We start from the raw sequence: 21,888 nt of genomic DNA, 5'->3' as shown, positions 1-21,888 counted from the left end.
ATGTACACTGTGGTGATAATGTGACATATGTACTGTGGTGATAATGTGAATTATGGTACAGTGGTCATAAATGTGACCATTATGTACACTGTGGTGATAATGTCTTTCATGGTACAATCTGTGGCCATAATGTGACATTATGGTAGATCTGTGGCATAATGTGACATTATTGTTTATTGTGGTCATTATGTGACATTATGTATCACTGTGGTATAATGTGACTTATCAAGGGATGGGAAAGGGAAAGTGACGACCAACTCCTCTGTCTCGAAGCTTCAAGTGGAACATCAGAGTACCGTCAGCAAAAGCAGAACGGCATTCCGCGTCCTTGATCTGTTATATTGTCAATGCTGTCCTTCTTTCATGCTGGAGGAACGAGAAGTTTTCAAAGTTCGTGTCCAGACTCAACTGGCCGAGGAAACCGCAGTTATGAGCAGGAAAACGGCGACCCAAATGTTGGAGGTTAAGTTTTACTATTTTTTTTTCTTGCCTTTTTTGTTGTTTTACTATTTTATTTTAAGTAAGGTGATGTATTCACAATTAATATTTTTGGTTCGTTCACAGAACTCAAATTTCATTGTGCCTCGACTACTTGCAGGCGAGGAAAGTGCGTGGGCTTGGGACCCTCCTGCCTCACTCAACACCCCTCAAAACTCCGCTGATTCGGAGCAACAGTCAAGCTAGAATCAGTGTTATGCTACTGCTGTCCTGAATGGTTAGACAGATTTGCTGATGCCTATAAGGTATTCTAAGACACGCCTGCTTGCACTGGTGTCGAAGCCAAGGTGGGGAGAGTTTCGTTATTTCAGTGTATTTTTTCTTTATTATTAATTGTCTACTCTGTGTATCTGTTCTTTTGAGAAGTGAAGAATGTGAAGCGCTTAGAGCTCAGATTTAACGAGAATATAGTCGCTATAAAATATTCTGTAATAAATTAAGAATAATGACGTTGACGGAGGTGGGGGGGAGGGGGTTTGATTTAATATATACAAAGACATAATATTTGCACGTCACTGGTTTCTTGTGACACTGTGCCTACGAAGATTCAAAATAAGTTACGTAAACAGTACATTTTTATAAGAATTAATTAAAAAAGCACAAGAAGATTAATAAAAATTGAAACTGAAATTTAACAAAGCATTATTATTGTGCATATTATTGTCAGGTGCAGAGTTGATGGTGGATTTGGGGACCATTATCTCTGCTGTTGAGAATTGGCAGAGGCAGGTATTGATTCACTACGTCAGTCCAACCATTACCAAGTGCTCAGTCTGAACAGGCAGAACTTCATCATGTATTAAGAAGTTACCGGCACCCTGAGACAATACCTTCTTCTGATGTCTGATTGGTCGGAAATGTCAATGTCGTGTATACTAATAGCGTCACGAGTCGAAACAACTCTATCTGCGCATCTTATATAGTTCTGCCAGTCTAGTTGTCTTTTGCGGGAGAGAGTAGTTCACTGGTCATGGTATTCATGACAAAGCTTGCGCACTTATGTTGGGGTATACAGCTTAATTTTTCGAGGCATAATTTTGGTCAGGTTCAATTCCATGGAGTGTTATGAAAGGCAGTAGATTGTTGTTAACAGTATTGTTCACAAATTATTATGCACTAAGTCCAAAAGTTTGTTTTAGTACCTTTGCATTTTGTTGTTAATAGAGTTTTTGGTGGTCTCAGATCAGAATACAGGTCAAGTGTATATAGAAAACGCAGTTCTGTGTAGCATATGTAATTAAGTTTGTGTATATTGGATGTTTGTGTATGTTGTACACCAGCTTGGCTACAGCTAACTTTTTATATATCATACGCTTTTACAACAGCTACGGCCAAAGAAGCGGCTACATATTTAAATTAGTATGCCGCAAAGTAGCTGTGCTACGTTTGGTAAAATTGTAGCTGTAGTGTAGTCTGGCATTTACGTTTGAAAAAGCTACTGTAGCCTAGCTGGTACAAATTAAAAGTAGCTTGCCATCCTACTAATAAGTGGTAATTAAGTGAGATAACGAATCCTTTATTTGCTTCGCTGTGTTGCTCTCGTGCTCTGTAATTGTAACTAAATATGTTTTTTGACACTTTGACGTCGCTGCACGAGCTTATCACAAGCTCTTGAGTATCCTTAGCTTTAGTCTGGTAGGAGGCGGGAATTGGACACAGGAGAAGGGAAGTGGAAGACTTGTCAGCTTGGTTCTCTTGAGGTTCTTGTGGAAAAAAAAAGTGTTGCTGTTTTTATACGCAGTAGGTGGTTGTTAGTTTAATGATTGCTAACTATTTTGCAAACCACTGTCGCAATTTGTATAAGTAGAGAGTGAATTGTGTTTGTTATGATTTAGTTTCCCTTCTCTGATTTTGCTCTTATGTCTTGCTCTTTTCTTAGCGTTGGCATTGTCCTCACGTCTTTCTTCACTTTCTCTTTCTGATTTGATCTTTGCTTCATCATGGTCGCCACACTCGTGACTATTCAGGAAGCACAACTCGGCAATCAGTCAAGCCGTCTCTGTTTCTGCTAACCATGAAGTACTTCGGGAAAATCAGAGATGAGTCGTTCCGCTCCCAGCAGTCTTTGTCCGACTTGACAGGGAGTCCTGCGGAGTAGGTAGAGCAGTAGTTGTATCATTACTTCAGTTTGCGACACTGTCTGTAGGATTTCTTAAAATTCCAGAATGGGTCTGTTCTCGTTTGTTTAACGCTCATTCTGCCTATTAAGATGTTTATTACAACATCAGATGCAAGACGCTCGGCTAGCTATCAGTTTGAAAGATTTGATCTCACAGCCAAGATGGTGCTGGTGACCTAGATATATGCATTAGAATTTTAGTTTGCCATTCTTGTTTAGAAGATGATCATCGCTCATAAATAATTGAGCAAGAACATCTTCAGTTCTACTGTATTACATAAATTTGTTTTGTTTTGATGTAGTCCCTGTCGTGATTTAGAATTATCCTTTGATGGGACATCGGGTCCTTCTGAGTCTTTGGTATGATGTTGCGGCTTGGGAGTCAAGCCATGTTGTTAAGTTAATCAGTACAGTTAGAAATTTTTAGGTGGATGTCTAATTGCCGGTTTTTCTCATGCATGTCTCACTCGTTAGACTTCAGCCGGTTTCGATTTTTCATGTTCTGTTTAGACACGTGTAATGGCATGAATGTTGTTTCAATGTTGATTAATAAATATTCACTGCATATTACCCAACATGGTAAGTCGGCTATTCGCACATATTAAACACGATTACTGAGCAAACACAGCACATTTGTGTTTAAGAAGGTTTTCTAACTGTGTTTATAACGCTTATTTTGCTTTTATTAGATTGGAAAAAAATCTCTTTAAACTCTAGTTCTGTACATTACTCGAACTCGGAGTACAATGTCCTGTGATGTTTATATCTGTGCACATGGCACAACCAATTAAAATGTAACATATTCCTGTACGTGGAAGCTAAAGAGATTGCGTGTTCACACTTTCTGTTGAGGAGATCAAGTCATGTTGTCGGTATAATATACATATGTGAATGCTCAACGAGGTGGCAAATCATTGTTATCTGTGAAGTAAGACAGTCCATTTAAATAAAATTTACTTTTGTTGCATTCTTTCTGATCAGTGGTTTGCTCTGGCCACTAGGTGTTCACACAGGGCTTAAAAGCATTTCGACAATTTGCGATCATAGTAAAAGGCCTCCTGGTAGCTCAGGTCTATCGCCCTCAACAACTCACACAATCTAGCGACAGTCTGAGTGCATTTAGGTCCTTTTTTTTCTTGAAAAATAAATGATGTCGGCGATCATCCGACGCAGATTCGGTTCACAGCATTCGTTGGAACGTGCATTCGTCCTCTGCCGAGCAAGTCAAATAATATAGTTAAAGGTTATTTACCCGAGAAAGCGCAAACAGCCACATGTGCTATAAATATTATCAAACCGATTAAAATAGGACAACGATTGTTTATCTAAAGATATATGAGGGCTATGACTGGCATATGAAACCTGATTATTAAATATGTCAGTGCAAGAATTAACACTGTAGAAATATTTACATTATGAACTACATTATTCATAAAACTGTGTAACTATAACCAAAAAGTGCTTTATATCACAGTTCAGAGTTTTATTCATTTGATATTTAAGCCTTTGTTACAACGTGCTGTTTACTGTAAATAAAAAGTAAAAGTGAAATCAATACCAAATATTTAGAAACTTTATGATCTTATAATGTTCCAAGGGTCTCCTAATCACCAGTGGTAGTAACAATAAAAACTGGCTTTTGGAATGTAAATTCAGTAAAAACTACCTTTACATACCAGCATTTACTTTATGTCAGTTTACCATCGTCTTTGATCCGCTCAATGACAAGCGTATCTAGTCTTGGATATTATCTAGCCATAATTTTGTGCCTGTTTCTTCTCCTGCCTCCTTGTGTTGTTTACTTCATGATTGACATTGCAAGTTCTTATGACCTGAAAACATGTTCATACTTACCTGCCCTTGTGTATTATTCCTGCTCGATGTAGATTCTGTAAGAGAACAAAATGACTTATCGTACTATCACCAAAACAAGTACATAGGGTTTTTTCTTATTCATTTCCATATATTGTGAAGCTGATGCTTTGTCAAACAGGTCCGCAAGTTCTTGAATTCTGCTGACGAGTCTTTCAACTGCAAGCGACGTGTGACCTTTAAGTGATGATCATTTCCCTTGATATTTTGACCAAAGCAACAGAAAACTGAAACTCTCTCTCTCACACACACACACACACACACAAACATGTAATAGTTATTTTGTAATCAAACTGTACAGATTGTCTCGGATATTTTTTTTTTCAGCTTCTGACTTATTATCAATCATTAAACATTGCTCAACAGGAAGGAGATGAGTTACTAACACTGAAATTGTCAGCTGACGGCGGACGAAGTGACAACATGGATGATGATCCGCCCTCTACCCCCTTGACGGTGAGTAGCCAGTGACGGCCATACCATACCTATAGTCACAGCTATGTCAGTGAGGTACAAAACCCAATCCATGTAAGAACTACTAGATGAAAATTAGATGCACATATCTCCGAGACCGTGGTTTACTTCGGAGATCCCCGGTTTACGGATGCTCTCCCAGATGACTCACATGGCGGCAGGGTTAAAGGACATATCATTGACTAAAGTACTTATAGCAACTGAACCTAACCACATCATTACCGTTCCCATACAGTCATGAATATCTCTCAAAGACGATTTTTTTTAAACCGTACATGGAAATTAATTGAGGCCAATATTATTGCCAAATATGAATCATTCACATTACATTCAATAATATGTTTGTTACCTTGTTTCTCGTTGTTGTTTTTTTTTTTACTTTTTGTTCTCTCCGTCGAATAAAGGGGAAAATGAGAGCTGCATACAAAAGAATATTCACTGCTGGAGGTCGTGTTGAAAAGGCCACCAAAAATGCAGGTACACAAATAGTCTTAAGAAGTCCCAGTCATATCTATTGCATTACATGCTATTTATCTCAACGTTCAGACATTAGAAAACCGTAAAATGATCTCAAAGTGTCGTGCTGTCCCATAGTCAGTATATAAGTATGTACAGTCGTGCTGTCCCATAGTCAGTATATAAGTATGTACAGTCGTGATGTCCCATAGTCAGTATATAAGTATGTACAGTCGTGCTGTCCCATAGTCAGTATATAAGTATGTACAGTCTGTGTCTGTCCCATAGCAGTATATAAAGTATGTACTTAGTCGTGGGCTGTCCCATAGCGCAGTATATAAGTATGTGATAGTCGCCGTGCGTCCCAGTAGCCAGTATATAAGTATGTATAGTCGTGCTGTCCCATAGCCGTATATAAGTATTTATTAGTCACGTCGTGCTGTCCATAGCAGTATATGTTTTACGTATATATAGTCGTGAGATTTGAGCCCCTGAGATCCGGCTAGTGGTGCACACCACTTCTAAAAATAAAAGTTGAAATTAATAAGCTGAACAAATCGCTAAAAATTGCGATGAACTAATAGAACTATTATAAACAGGAATTTTGTGGACTAGATATAACTGAAAGTTCCACGAGAGTGTATTTAACATGCATTGATGTAGTACTTTCATTTAACTTTCTATTAGTTAAATGTTACTGATGGCGGTTAATCCCACATTACACCTGACAGTCCACTTTCAATATGTGTTGAGATTCAAGCAAATATTGAAGGAATGGTTCCTTTAACATGCTGTCTAGACACTTAAAAATTATCTTAGGATTCATATTTGTTGTTTAAAATATTAAAGAACAACTTCAGTGGTCCGATATTAACAGATTCTGGAAGATAGAGACAATATAAACATATTCTGGACAATATAGCGCCTAAAAAGCACAATCATTTATTTACTATCTTATTTCAAAGATGGCGATTTGGATATCTAGTCAGTAAGTCCCGGAATATCTCAGTCCTTGGAGAGAATAACCTGCTACATCAGAGATGGTCCCTTAACATCAAAACAATACACAACGGTCGGAACAGTGAACAGTTTCCTTGGAAGGTCAATTTAGTTTGCTCCAGCCGCGTAGAATAATATTAAGTAATATTAAGTTCTTGAAGTACAAAGCCATATATGTTTAATTCTGAGGAATGTACGTTCAGACAACCAAAGTAAACATTTCAAAACTTTCTTTGAGCAGCATTTACAAAAATATTGGAAATTAGTCACGATAAACAACCAGATTACGTGTTCAGGATGGCATTGCAAGTAATGATGATCTTTGAGTATTTTTGCTCCTCACCAGCGAAACATTAGAAGATAACTTAGCGACCGTACACCCCAGCACTGACAAGAATAAAGTACTCCAATTACATAACTTAAGCTTTTCGAAGATGACGGATAATGTGGCGATATTTAAAAGCACACATCCTATTTTTTGTAAGTTTCTTCGAGGAATTTTCAGTGAAACTGCAAAGTTTAGTAGCCAATACACTCTAGTACTTTCACAATGAGTTCAAGGGGGAAAATTATTTTAGTAATATTTTGTTGTAACTGAGTACAGCATGTACGATAGTATTTTAACCTGAGTACAGAAGGAAAAACAACTTCCAGTAATATATTGCATAAACTTTATGTCATGAAAGCTTGGGGGTAGGGCTGTAGTGTGGGTTTGCACATCTGTTTTACTCTAGAAATGACGTAATTTATCTCTCTAGAAATTGCGTCACTTACGCAGGTGCGGGTGGGAGCGTAGGCTCGTGGTGGCTGTGAGGCGTGATTGGCTGTGGTGTGTCAGGTGACATGACTGGCCAATGGAACGGGGTTTTGTACAGAAAGATCTAGATGCAAGCTCAGCGTTTTGGGCTAGAAACTTCTGGGAAGTGACATCAGCGTCTGGGTCTTTCGCATACAACTTTTGTGGAGTAAAGTTGACTGAAAAAGTCGCTCAAGCTGTCTAAAGTCTTCACTGCAATCCTGCCTGAGAAGTGTGTCGACTCAACAGTGATTCAGAGGTGCGTTGACCGCTCTATAACAGAGTGTATAGTGCTTTCAGGTACGCAGCTTTGATGAGAAACCAGTAAAAGCTGTATCTGGTGAATGAGCGTCGGTTCTCAAGAGGTCTGCAGTTGAATTCAACGCCAGATCTAAAGGGACTGAAGAGCGGGGTCACACAGCGGCAAGACCAGAGCCAAGAAAGACACGAGTGGTCCTGTGGTAATCAAGACGTGCCAGAGTCTCTGCCTGGAGACAGAGTAAGCCGCTGCAAACTGACCGTGGACCCAAAACAGGTTATGGGACGTTCGAACAGGGGAGTTCCACGTGCACGTGACTTTTGGTGTAACGAGATAAGTGGCGAGCGTGTGTTGTGCGAAGTAGTGTGTTGTGTGTGTGATTAGATTTAAGGTTAATTGAACAGTGACTTATTAGTTATCTGGACACATTAGACGTAAGGGAAAACAATTGGGAACGGGACGACCTTGGGAGCAGGCCAAGTAAGGGGAAACAACTTATTACAAAGTTACTTGTCTTGTGTATTGTCCCTTTTGTCATTTGGTAATAATAACGTTCTTTTGCACTAAATTGTCTTGAGTTTTCTTCCATTGGGGTTATGCGTGCTGGGGGGCTCAAGCTAACTAAAAGTTGATAATTAATAAGCAATTTAGTGTGGTAGCACGCAGTAAATGTCGACGGGATTTGGTGGGGGTGTCGACGGTGTTTTGAACCGGTGACAGAAATCGTACCCCCTACCAAATCTACGGACCCCGCACCAGGTTTGCGACACTTTAAGTACTGGATGAAATAACACTAAATACATATTTGTGACACTTAAACAACAAATGATTTTCATTCTATATTAATCTTTTGGATATGTTCTCTGAATACAACACTCATTTGGGTTATATATTAATGATCTGTTTTGGCTAACCTAACTTAAAAACCTATTTATGTCCACATTTTCCCCACTACCTACAATCTTTGGTATTTTAGTATTTACAATCCGCAGACCTTTCATCGTCTTTTAAAATAGCACAAAATTCGATCATCTCATATCTTTCTATAATTACATTACACAGCCAGTTACAACTTTATACATTTTACTTTACAGATTCTGAATTCGCATCTTTGTTTTCTATCATTGCATACAGATAATAGTGAGGGACATGATAGAATTACTTATGAGTGTTTTCTGTAACTGTAATAGCTTAGCACTGACCATTCTTCTTTGCTTCATTCTCTAAATCTGTCTCTCAAGAGACTTCACACCCTGTTTTTCCCAGTTGCACATATTGCAAAAAACAAGTTGCATAGTAACCTTACAGACTTTGTTTATTTCTAACTACATGTATTTTCTAATGAAATCTTAGTGCTTTGATTATTTTTAAACCTACACTGACTTTAAGAGTAGCACAATTGTCTTACACTGTCAACAAATGGCGTGTGTTGCGGTAGCCGGATACAACAACTCTTATAAGTCTTCTCCCCATCAAAGTTCAAAGGCATTTACTTGTCACCCTCAACAAGTATCACTTCACTTGGGCAGCCAATCAGGCGCGAGGAGGAAGCGCGACGCAGAAATGGTGATGAAAATCCAAAAGTGGCGAGCATGCAGCAAAAAGCAATATTCGGAGAGTTTTGCAGCTAAAGCATCCAGCTGAGGGATCTAGGGCGAGGATGAGCTCAGGTTAAAGCTGTATCAGCTCGAGAAGACGCTGCTGCAGGAGCGACAACCGACATTGGAACCAGGAAGGAAGGTACCTGACTCGCAGACGAGTAGTTCTGGAATGCTGGACTGGAAGGAGGGTCATCTGTATCCGTTGAGCAGTGCCCTCGAGAGAACTAACAATCATTCATCATCGAGCACGGGGCAGATGGGATAATAAAGGTAAGAGCTTAGTCTCGAGAATCCACCTTATACATAGTTTACACGATGGGAGACTTTAGCAGAATGATGCTGCGTGAACATCACTATTTACTGAATGGGTCAGATCTTTTCTCCTTTTATATAACGGATTTTCCCGTCGTTGCTTTTTAAGTCTAGATGCTACAGCTGCTGTATCTACCTCAGATTGCTTAGTGCTGACCACAGGTTTAAACATTTTTTACAGTTTCTTCATCACTTTAAAGACCAACAGGAAATGTGATTGGAACCCAGTGAACCACAATATATAGTGAAATGGGAAAATAAAGCATCGTAGTTCTTCCCACATCAAATAGGTGAAGTATGGTTTGATACGCACACTTTATTCAATATTTGATTTAGGGAGAAGCAGCGAGTTTTAGTCTATGAGTGAAGGGGGAAGCAAGCACAGGTATCACTGTTATGAAATGTTAGACGTTTACTATGATGTTTTTTATTTTCTTGCTTTTATGAGCAGGATCATTTTCAACTAAAATTGACACTGGGCTACACAACAACATGTTCCCAGCAGCTAAGGTATGAAGGTAAAATGTCGTTAAAAATGTATAAAATATCGAATTTCTCTGAACGTGTCTAGGTATTCTGTGTTGATTGTAAAAGTAGTAGTTGCTGTTGATTAATTACATCTGCTTAATCTTGACAGTGCTCTCTTTGTCATGCAATTTGGGTTTTAACATAAATTTTTCTACCGACTGCAAATCCATTTTGAAACAAAGCAGTGACAATACACGTGCAAAATTTCTAGACTTCATTTTGTCACAGTCATCATCAATAATGTTATCATCATTTAACGACACCCCAGTCGGTCTCTTCCATCTGCTCTATTAAAATTTTTAAACTAGTGACATTCGGCAGACACTTCCTCTTTCTCTGGATCCATTCGGAATTCTCTGCTACCCTTCTTCGACTATTGTACCTTTATCCGTCACAAAAAATCAAGTAACTTCCCATAATGAAGCAAAATCTTCTAATGCTTCCTCATAATCCACGATCTTCATGTTTCGCCGGTGTATCCATTGCTCTTTTGCTTTTTGTTTATATCCTGTATGATAATTGTTCGTGCTGTCTTTCTTGGAGTCGCTCCACACAGATTATATACTACTACCTTATGCGAATTATATTATCGCTTTTTTATACACGCTGTGTACAAGAATTTTACACTAGAAGAGAGCCAAGCTGCATGGATACAGTGGGTGAACGACGCCTTTCCTGAATTCTTCAAGGCACTCATTTCTGGCTTCTGTCCTGGCAAAGATCTTGCTCGGTGCATTAGGGGGGGGTACCGGGGAGGAACAATCAAAACTGACACATTCTCAGCAAACATGCTCCTTGGTACAAATTTGGTTAAAAAACGGATTCAAGCTTACAGGGCGGGTGTTGGCTCCGGGGGGTGTCTGAAGAAATAATCAGAAGCACAGGACGAGGTGATGTTGTACTCAGTCAGTGTACGTTGGACAAACGCCGCGAACTTGTTATTCAGCAGCGCTGACTATCTTACCTCCCATCCGACAGTGTCCTCCTGCCCACTAGGGAACTGGAGGGAAGGCGACTTTGACCTCTCCATCATTCACCGAACTACGGTCTTGTCGGTCTGCGAGTGAAGGCATTTGACATACTCATCTAAGGAGTGACATGTCACAACACGATGTGACGAGATACGAAGTAAACTCATAGGAGGCATATTACAGTGACAGGGCGGAGCCGTGTTGTCACAGCCCTGGTGTCAGATCATCGGATCAGGCCTGCGCATCACAAAGACATGCTTTCCCGAACCTTAGCAGGTCGTCAGTACAACAGGCACTTTGTGAGGATCCGATAGCTGATTTGGAGGTAACATTGCAAATGTTCAGGCTCTAGAAAACCATTGTATATGCCTTACAATAAGTAAATAGTTTTACTATAGTTTATTACAATCGTTGGAGTCGTAAAACTGGCACTCGCTGAAGATCGTTCTGTATACTGAGGTACAAAAAAAAGAGTTCGTTGTCACACAGAGTTACACCTTCAATGTCAAGTGTACTTCTAAATAAGTGCTGTCATTGGTGTCAGGACACCGCGTAGTGTCTCTCACACCTCTCGACACACCAGCGGAGTCAGACACCCTTTCCCCCTGCACGTGCTAGTCTAGTACTCCTATAGGTCCTGGAAGATTGAGCATGCTAGCTGAATGTTGATGTATCTTATCGTGTTCTTTTTTCGTGTTTTCATAGGGTTCGCTCCTACTTTCTTTATCGCTCGAGGACTATACTGTGGAGCATGTTTAGTTGGTGACGTGTCTAAGGTTTGAAGTGGGTTTCTCGTAATTTTATAACGACTTTTTGAACCTACTTTATTGTTTATTAAACAAGAACTCTGACTGATGTATGAATCGTCTGCCCTGCTACAATTCAGATTTTTTTAGACGACTATATTTAACTTTTCATCCAGAACCTTGGCAAACTGTGTGAGAGGCTGTCACACGAGTCGCCTGAACACATTATGCCGCATGCTCGTCCACTGATCCAACAGCTGACAATACAACCACTAGCCATCTCTCAAGTGCATTGCAGCCGCCATTCACCTATCCTCTTCTCTCATTTGTTTTTAAAGTCCTCTAAACCCTTTCCAGTTTTCTACAGTGTTCCCTAAAGTGCCTGTCTTCTACACACTCTACCCGTAGCCCTGTTGTTGGTCTTTGAGCTCCGTGTATCAGGGCACGGGTAGTTCAAGCCACACACGACAGACAAGTGAGCATTCTTTTAACACACAGCAGAATGATTGCCTGTGGCAACTTACATCATTTCGTTGTGCATCAGGATTTTACGGCGTACAACACACACACATATTTCAACAAACGGTTCTGACTTAGATATGTCAAAAGCATCTATGACAGTGACATTGGAAGGCGTGGGTTTCGAACGAATCACAAACATCTGGTGATCCAATAGCTTCTACTAACGCTGATCCAATAGTTCTACTTTAATTACATTTATCAATCTCTCTTATAACTTATGCATAAGTTTCAAAAGTTCTGTCTCGATAATCAATTTTTAACATTGCCATAACTAACATGCTTAGAGAGTGATATGATGAAAGCATCATCAAATATGAGTCTCATACCTATTCTCACATTCGCGTTCATATCTTAGGGTTGTCACCCTTCGCATCTTCAGCATAGAATAAATAACCAGACTGCCACTTATATCCCAGTGATGTTGATCTTACCGATGTGGGGAGAGGGGAAGAAAGTAAACTCTTTGGTCGGTCTCGAACTCAGTGATTGCCAGCATAGAAGGCCGTACACAACAATGGCCGTGTTTAGTGAGATCTGTTTCCGGAGTCACAGCAGAGGTTCAGGGTGGAGTCCGAGGTTGAAAGTGCTCACTGGCTGTTAAAATCCCAGACAGGCCCGTTGGGTGACGCATGGCTGTAAGTAGCCAATGCTGCTGAGTGTTGACGAAGTAGATCAAGGTCGCGGGAGGAGATTCTATCTTCATCATGAGAGGGCTGGAGTCTGGTTCGTAGCGGGTAGACAAGGTGACAAGCGAAGTTCGAGTGTAGGCGAGGTTGAATCAGCAGAGGGGTCAGACGCGCATCCAGCGTCGATGGACACTACGTACCTGCTCTACTCTGTAATCTCAGCTATGGAGATTTACATGTCGAGACTCAGGCACGTATTCTTCCTTCACTAATGCGGGCCTGAGTACATTTTATTCCTCGTTCCGCAAAAAAAAAATCTACTGCTGAACCGGGTCCACCAAATATTTCGTCTCACGGTTAACCCTTTCCCCTCTGACTCTTTCCTTCATTCTGCCATACAAATCTACACTTGCAGTCCATAAGTCGACAAGGGATTACAATCATTTTAAAAACACGAAGGCAAGGACTGGTCCGTGACAACATGCATTCCACCATCTGGCCATCACAGACTAAACTCAATTATACAATTCATCTCCACCCACAGAAATCGCTCTTCTTTCTTTCCTCGCTTCTTTCTCTAATCCAGAACGTCATATTGAACTCCAGTTTCTCCATGTAGCCAATAATCAAAACTTCCATCTCGGATGTATTTTCACTATCGACGTTACCTGACAGGAAACTGTCATTAGCTGGTTGTTTCCTTCATATTGTCCCTACTACTGCAACTCCTTCGTTTCTAGCCTTCTGGTTCCCGCTTCCGCATCCTTCAGCTCTTGCAGAATGTCACTGCCCGCCTGATGCTTCGGTAAAGTAAGACATCACGTGACATATCCTCCTGCTTAGCTTACTTCACTGACTGTCAATCAACGACCGTAGTACTTGTAAACTGAGTTGGTTTGTGTCAAATGTCTCAAACAATGAGCCCCTAATTATTTCTTCCATGTCTTACCATGTCTGGGCTTTGGTCTTTCTTTGACTTCATAGAATGTGATTTATTTGCTAAGAACTCTCAAAGCTAGATGCTGGATGTTGTGATTTGCAAATCGCAGTGAGATTTTCGATGTCTAGGATATGATATTCTGTAAGTTTTACTATTATTTGATATCTCCAATGATCCTGTTATTAGCAGAAAAAGCATACATTCAGATTAAACTGTCTCATGGCTGTGTACCGAGTCGTCCATAGCTATGCGTTGAATATCATTTTGTAAAAATGAAAGCTAATCATCTTATTTTGAATAATCCCCAGGTAAGGCCAAGCTATTGATGGTAGAGGTGTCAGAATCATAGAGTTGAACTACATATTCAAATTGTAACCTTTACACTCTAAACCACTTAATACTTCGTTATTCTTACGGTCCTTCGATTTGAGATATTTTGTCTCATCTCATATCAATAGCTTAGGAATCAATAAATTGTTGCTGAAACTCGATTAAGACAATCAACGTTCCTGATGCCACCCAACCTTAAGTAAGCTGTAAAGTGTTCGATGATAGTAACCCAAGGTTTTCAAACCCTTGTATCAAATGAAGAAACGACAAGGAGAATTTGAATTATCCATTATTTTACATTCTAAAAGCTTTACATGTCGACATATTATTTTTAACACAAAACTTCAAGTTAATGATACCCAATGATGCCAGTAACAGAAAGTAGGACTACTCACTACCACTATCATTGTCTCCAGTGCGATTTGACCAAATACTCTTAAAAAGTTCTAAAACAAACAGCTGCACAGCAGATTTTTAATTTTAAATACTTTATGGCCTTCTTAAATGTATTTATATAATCAGTCTTAGAAAAACACAATGCACAACGCAATTTAAAAACATTATAAACTAGTTTTTAAAATGAAAAAAAGACTGTCTTAGCTAGATTTTCGTTTCCATTAGTAATATTTTTCACTGCACTTGTGCAACACTTCTAAATGACTAGGAGCGAAACTTAAAAGAATTTACTTCTTTAGAACAGTTTAGTGTTAGAGACATGTTGTGCAGTTATCACCAGACAGGAACTGAAAAATGGGTTGTTTCAGGGAAAAAGAGAAAGGTGCATTTGAGTAATGGTTCATCAATACCTGGTTATTTTACAGGATCTGTGTCTGTGTCTGGGAGCAACAGATGTTGCGGGCATCACTGATCTTTGTCTCACCTCTGATCAGCTTTCTGTCTCTGGTACCCCGGGTACTGTCAGCACTGACTTTGGTAACTGGTGGCTTCGATGTGTGGTTGGGTCTGGATCTGCAACCGAAATCAGTTTTGCTGATTACCAGAGACTGTTGGCCAGGTTAGTACTAAAAGCTTTCAAAAACAGTTATTATACTTCATAAGACACGAGATCATAAAGATAATTTAAAGTCCATATATAGCGGATCCTATTTTTTAAAAAACGGATGTCAAAAGATTTACCAAACTTTATTCTGTATTGACAATAAACTAACACACACACGCATACACAAATACAGAAAGAACACATTCAAAAGAATAAAATTGTAGTACACTCCCCAGTATCATGTACCGACCAAATCGCTACTCTGCGAATTATTATTGAACAGTCCATCGAATGGAAGTCACCACTATACATAACCTTTGTAGACTTTGAGAAGGCCTTTGACTCCGTAGACAGAGAAACCATCTGGAAACTGATGCGGCACTACGGATTTCCACCAAAGTTCATTGCCATCATCCAGCAGTTGTATGAGAACTCGACATGCCGGGTGATACACAAGGGAAAACTGTCTGACCCCTTCGCAGTGAGGACTGGAGTGAGGCAAGGTTGTCTGCTCTCACCGACAATCTTCCTGATCGTCATAGACTGAATCATGAGGAGAACAACCTCTAACAGCAACACAGGTGTTCAGTGGACCTTCGCCAGGCAGCTTGACTTTGACTTTGACTTTGGCAGATCTTGACTTTGCGGATGACATCAGCCTGTTGTCCCACAAGCAACAACACGCACAGACAAAGCTCACTCGGCTCGCAGAAGAAGCAGCAATGACTGGCCTGACCATCAACATCAAGAAGACGGAGGAAATACAGGTCAACACAAAGCAAGAAGCCCCACTCCACCTACATGGAGAATGTATTACAGAGTCTGACCGTTTCACCTACCTTGGCAGCATAGTCAGCAGCAAAGACGGAGGTACAGATGAAGATGTCAGAAGCCGAATAAATAAAGCCAGGCTTGCATTCCACACCCTAAGACCTATCTGGAACTCCAAGGCTTTGTCTCTACACACCAAGATCCGCATCTATAATACCAATGTCAAGTCAGTCCTTCTGTATGGATCTGAGACATGGCGGGTGACAAATGCCATCACCAACAAGATAGAGACATTCATCAACAAATGTCTGCGCCGCATCTTTAACATCCAATGGCCTGAGAAGATCTCCAGTGCGGAACTGTGGGAGAGAGCCAACCAAAACCCTGCCAGCCAAGACATCAAGAAGCGGAAGTGGGGCTGGATTGGCCACACTCTACGAAAGCCAGCCGACAATTTAACGCGACAGGCTCTGGGCTGGAACCCACAGGGGAGGCGCAAGGTTGGGAGACCCAGACAGACGTGGAGACGATCAGTCCACAGAGAGGCAGAGACAGCTGGCATGACATGGTGCCAACTGGAAAGGGACTCCCAGGACCGGGTCCGATGGCGGGGTGTGGTTGCGGCCCTATGCTCCACTGGGGGCGTATAGAAAAGAAGAAGAAGACACTCCCCAGTACCAGCGCGAGATAGCTTTCATAAACAGACATTTTGAACGGTCGAATGACCAAGATCAAACAAGGTAGCAAGAAGACAGAAGGCCTGCTGTCCTAAAACGAGGCAACCACTTGGTTATTAAAGTCTCTCGTTGTAAGACAGTGAAGTCTCCGGAGGAACGAAGGATTTTTAATGGGAAATAGATAGTATGTTAGATATGCTTTTAGAGGAGGAGCCCTAGGTGACGCTGGGTCATGTCACAGCCATCTGGTGATCAACTCAGACTTGAACAATCAGATGAGCGCACGGAAAGAGGAGGTATGACATGACTACATCTTGTTGACGAAGAACAACGTGTGCAGAGGAGTTCTAGGGCCAGTTGTACAACACATTTCTACCTTCAAACTCTTTCACAACGTAAATGTATTTAGGTAACAGAGCACAACACAAGTTTACACTTTTAAAATTGTTTTAAAAGAAGACAAAACGGCTTAAGCCAGATTTTCGTTCCCGCCAGCTGAATTTTCGTATGCACTTGTACAAAGCAGTGACTTCTTAAAAAAATTGTACATTTGCTTCGTTAGAACAGCTTTATGTTTTAGAAACATCTTGTGCAACCAGCCTCTGAACTCTGTCAGTTATGTGGTGTGAACAGCCAGCCAGTAGAACTCGCGATAAAGTCTGGAAACAACTACTGAACAAATCAGGACTTCTGTAGTCTGAAGATTTGGGTTATGTCTGATGGCAATGATGTATATAACCCTGACTAATATACCATAACGACAAATATGAGTTCAATGGTTATAACAATAATTTTTATTCAGTTTTTAGAAGGCCATCTTGCCCACATGAACATCAAATGCTGTTGGGTACTTTAATTTTGATTCGTTGTTTTAATATGGAGACTTTATCTTTATAGAAGGTGCATCTAGCAATGTATAGGTGAGTTCGGTTTGTTGTTGAGTCTGTCTCTACAGTCAAACTCAATCGGCTTAGAGATTTGTAGTTTGTCTGACAGGATGTTTAAGACTTTCTGTTCACAATCCTGGAACGTTTCTTTATCATCACGGGGCAGCCCATGCACTACAATGTTATTTCTCCTAGATCTGTCTTCCAAATCGTCTTTCTCTCCATATCATTCAGTTGTTTTAATATTGAATTCTCTGCAACTAGAGTATCTACTGTTCCTTTTAGAACCTTCACTTCTGCACTCAAAGTACAGAATGCCTCCTTAATCTCGCAGAAATCTTCTTTCATCCCTTCGAATTTGGAATTCATTACATTTAGCACTTACAGGATATCATGTAAAGTAGGTTCACTCCGTGCCTCACCTGTACAGGTGGCGGGCGATGGTGGTGTCTGACTGATGTTTCCATCAACACTTTTCCGACTTGACACTCCGGCTGTGACACGCTTATTGTTTTTGGGTGGTCCAGGGTATCTCTCGACATCCCCGGGCCGTAACAAAAAAAATGTCCTCAAAGTAGAAGACAGCTATGGCCATTGCCACAAGCAGACCGCTGGTACGCCCTGTCACTCTTAGTACTGTGACAAATATGGCGACCTTTCACCTCGCTCGTTCGTCCATGAAGTGGCGGAAAATCGGCTGTTTTAGTTAACTGCGCAAAATTGGATGAATAAAATAGTTGGAGATGAAATATCGTACATGTTCTTCTAAATTCGAGTAACAGGCCACTCGTAAATCGAGAAGCGGTGTATACTCATTTAAATCAAGTTTCAAATGAAAGCCCTCAGCGATTCAATGCAATGTAAATTACGTCTAATTGGAAATATTATTTTCTGTTAATCCGCAAATTGATACATTATTTTGTGTTCGACTAGTTTGTATTATATTTGTACATTGTTTCACTGCATTTACTAGATTCTGCGGTCCGGCGGTAACAGTGACAGTTCCATGCCTGTCTCCCCCACGCCTGTCACTCAAAACCTTGGACCAACCTTCGTCGTTCACGAGCCTGTGTCGTGCTGTTATTACATTGTTCCCGGAGCAAGTTCATCTGCTGAACACAGCGACTCCCAGGGTCCTTTTGACTGGACCTCCTGGTACAGGTAAAAGTCTGGTGCTGCAGCTGAAGGCTACAGAATGGCTGCGATGTGGATGTGACGTCATCATGGTCAGACCCCGGAGACGGGGAGGTGCAGCATGCTTGATCACGTATTACCTGCTGAAAAAGACCTTAGAAACACAACTGGCAAAGACTGTGAAATCCGGGCACCTTTATCTTCTAGAATATGACTTCAATGATGATGGAGATATCGAGGAAGCTGTGACTGACTTGCTACGAGCGGCGAAGGGAAGACCGCTGTACGTCATCGTAGATGCAATCGACTCGCCTTCTCTCAGGTAATCAGTGACATGAGCAGCAGATAATAAGAAATCAGAAACATAGAGATAATTCTATTGTTGCAAAATATTTTGAGATGAGAAATACACAGATGATTGCGTGAACGAGTTAGATTATTGTTTGACTGACTGGGCTGCACTGGAATTTGATCTCTTCTGAAGGCAGTCTGCTTTTTCCCTACTTTGTAGCACTCGTAGTAGAGGGCCAGCTGCTGTGCTGGAGATACATCTGTAGTTACTGGTTTAGCGTGAAGCACAAACTCCACAGCCACCTCGACTACGTAATGCAAACAGCTGTATGGAACAAATTTTCAACTTCACCACTAGCAAGTATTTTGAAATGTTTGTTCCTTTCCTTCTAAATCTCCTGTCAGGTACCAATGGCGCAACATCAAACGTTTCCTTCGCAAGTTGTCTGCAACAGTTACGGATCTCCATTGTTGGGCTGCAGATTATGACCTCGAGTTTGCACCGTCCAACTGTCAAGTGCAGCATTTAACCAGACCCATCCGATTTCCAAAGTTTGTGGAGATGGAATCTGCAGATTTTCATCCGGATATTTTCAAGCCATACAGTCAACGTGGGCAGCACGACACTACACCTGGACCACCAGTCCAGTGGTTCCTTCTCCCAAAACATGATCACAGAAGACTTACCGGCGACTGTGTTACGTGCGGTGAGCTTGTGGTCAGGTTCCTACAGGGTCTGCTTGCTGGTGCTTCAGGTAAGTAAATGTTGTATTCAACGTTACTTCTAATACCAGTAGTATTCAAGAGAACTATTTTAAGAATTAATGACATGGTGAAACGTTAACTCATCAAACACAAGTCATTGATAGTGCTTGTTATTACAAACAGCTGTCAACTTAATGTTATTTCAAGTACTTCAAGTTTATGTTAAGTAGACTACACCTGTCAGCTTTCTGCACATTACAGAACTGGGAAGACAGAATAGAGTTTACCAAATATTGTGAAACGGTAGTTTAACACTTTACTGTGGATTGATATCTCTGTTAAAAGACATCATTACAGTACCATGATAAAGTATTTTCTATCATATGTGACCCTCCAGTACGAAATGAGTCTTCAGTCGCGCGGAACAGTTTTGTGCTAGAGGCCCCGAAAGGTGATAGGGGGCAAATGTTGTGCAGTTTGACTTTTCTTTAAAAATGGATTCTTTGGTTATTAAACTATCAGTAAAATACACAGGTATGTTAAAATAAAAGTTATAAATTGACTTTAAATACGTTTTAATCGAGGTACCCTACTGTGATCCGTACTGCTTTCAGACAAAATTCAAACGCTGTTTTGATACTGTTTCCCTGTCATAACCCCATCGTGTTATACATTGCCAGAAAGCGCGGAGTCTGTATGTTCAACTTCTTCAAAGAACGATTTAAATATTAACCGATCAAAAGATTTCTGCAAAAGTTTAGGAGTAAACAGACCCGTCGGCCATTTTTGAACCCGCTTTTCTCAAAATGGCCGCCACCGTACTTTCACACTTCAAACGTTTATAACTCACTCAATGTTAAGGCTAGAAGAACAATTTTTGTCTCAAAAGAAAGTTCAGAACGTATACTTTTTAAAAATATGCAATTTGGCAAATCTGAAATTCGCGACTTAAGACTCATTTCGTCGTGGAGGATCACATATTTTTATTTACTTTTACCTATTTACATTGCTGTCTAAGTTTTAAATCACGGTAAGACTTGCTCTAGCTAGGATGCGGTGCTCAATAAGTATTCTTTTTCTTCTTCTTTATTTTAGTTATTATTATTGCAAAAAATACGACGAGCAAGCCTTTTGTACAGTTTTACAAGGATGTTACTGTTTGGATCTGATAGAGTGACCAAGAAAGCATCTTCTCTTGTTCAACCCTTTCTTACAATGACAAATGTAGACCAACGCTTGACAAGCACTGTGAGAGTCATAATGTAACCGTCATCGAACCCAGACCCTCTCACTACAGCGGAGACAAGATGGTGTTTTAACTAGTTTTACCTCACAGGGATGTTTTTCGAGGGGTGTCGACTATATATCATATTTGTTTAAAACAACCTCACATTCTACAGAGTAGTAATTCAACTGTTTTGAAAACACTGTCAGTATAGCACGATAAATGCAGACTTTCAGGGTTTGAATAATCCGAAATGACCTTCGTTATCTCTGTTTGATGTTGGTTGCTGGCAATGTTGTGATTGTGTAGTAGCATGACATAGTACATTTCGCGGCGCTTGTTTATCGAAGTGCGAATCATGTATTTTGTTACAGGATAATTAACTAGTGGCTGACATTCACAGCTTAGTTTTATCACCTATACCTATCGATAACTGCAAAAAATACGAAAAAAACCCGCGAACCATTGGGTAGGTCTTTAAAGGGTTAACAAGGCTTCATTAAATAATGCGTGTCTCACTGCTAATAAATATATGAATAATACAAGAATATTATTTTTTAATATTATTTCGATATTGTCAGAAAACACCAGTACGTCACTGACATCTATCACATCCACCATAAGGGATACTACATCTACGAGGCTGCGATACAGAGACGTGCTAATAGTGAAAGGCAGATACGACCACATTAATCTGAAGAAGGCACTGAAAAATGCAGGTATTCCAGTGCAGAACATGAAACATTATATCACTGAGGACATGATCACATCAAACAGAAACGAGGTGTGGATGGTGTCCACGGATGATCTTCAAGGTCTTGAAAGAAAAGTAGTAGTCATCGTTGGAGAGACTGAACCTGACAAATATGTTGGTGTGTTCCACTGCACGTCACAACTGGTGTTCATCTCCCAAACAGGTCAGACTTATTGTTTTAGGATTTGGGATAAAACTGTAAGGGTTTTAAAAGAGCGGTTTTTTTAATGGATGCAGCAATGTATATATGCTTAACCGATTTTTTTCCATTTCATCTTTGCTGAGATATTACTGTTTAAATGATAATGGATTTTAATACTACATATGTGTCCAAAATGACAACTTTTCTAATCTTAGTGTTTTCGTATGTCAAAACCTGAAAAATGGAGGTTTGA

General features: G+C 40.3%; 2 protein-coding genes across 6 annotated transcripts in view; both read left to right on the top strand.

Moving 5' to 3' along the window:
• LOC112557458 overlaps window positions 1–21,888 on the top strand; it is a 164,655-nt gene that overhangs the window by 102,892 nt on the left and 39,875 nt on the right. The gene's annotated exons all lie outside the window — the stretch shown is intronic.
• The window catches only part of LOC112557461, a gene marked incomplete in the record, with an annotated part of 80,069 nt that overhangs the window by 51,999 nt on the left and 6,182 nt on the right, over window positions 1–21,888 (top strand). Inside the window, 4 exon segments of the mRNA XM_025227335.1 lie at window positions 14,871–15,064; window positions 18,358–18,840; window positions 19,215–19,564; window positions 21,321–21,656. Of these exon segments, the coding sequence (XP_025083120.1) occupies window positions 14,871–15,064; window positions 18,358–18,840; window positions 19,215–19,564; window positions 21,321–21,656 (1,363 nt within the window).

This window comes from Pomacea canaliculata, linkage group LG2 (assembly GCF_003073045.1).
Source record: "Pomacea canaliculata isolate SZHN2017 linkage group LG2, ASM307304v1, whole genome shotgun sequence".
Taxonomy (NCBI): Eukaryota; Metazoa; Mollusca; class Gastropoda; order Architaenioglossa; family Ampullariidae; genus Pomacea; species Pomacea canaliculata.
Note: the sequence above shows the minus strand (reverse complement) of the source record. Positions and strands in the feature narration are given on the sequence as shown.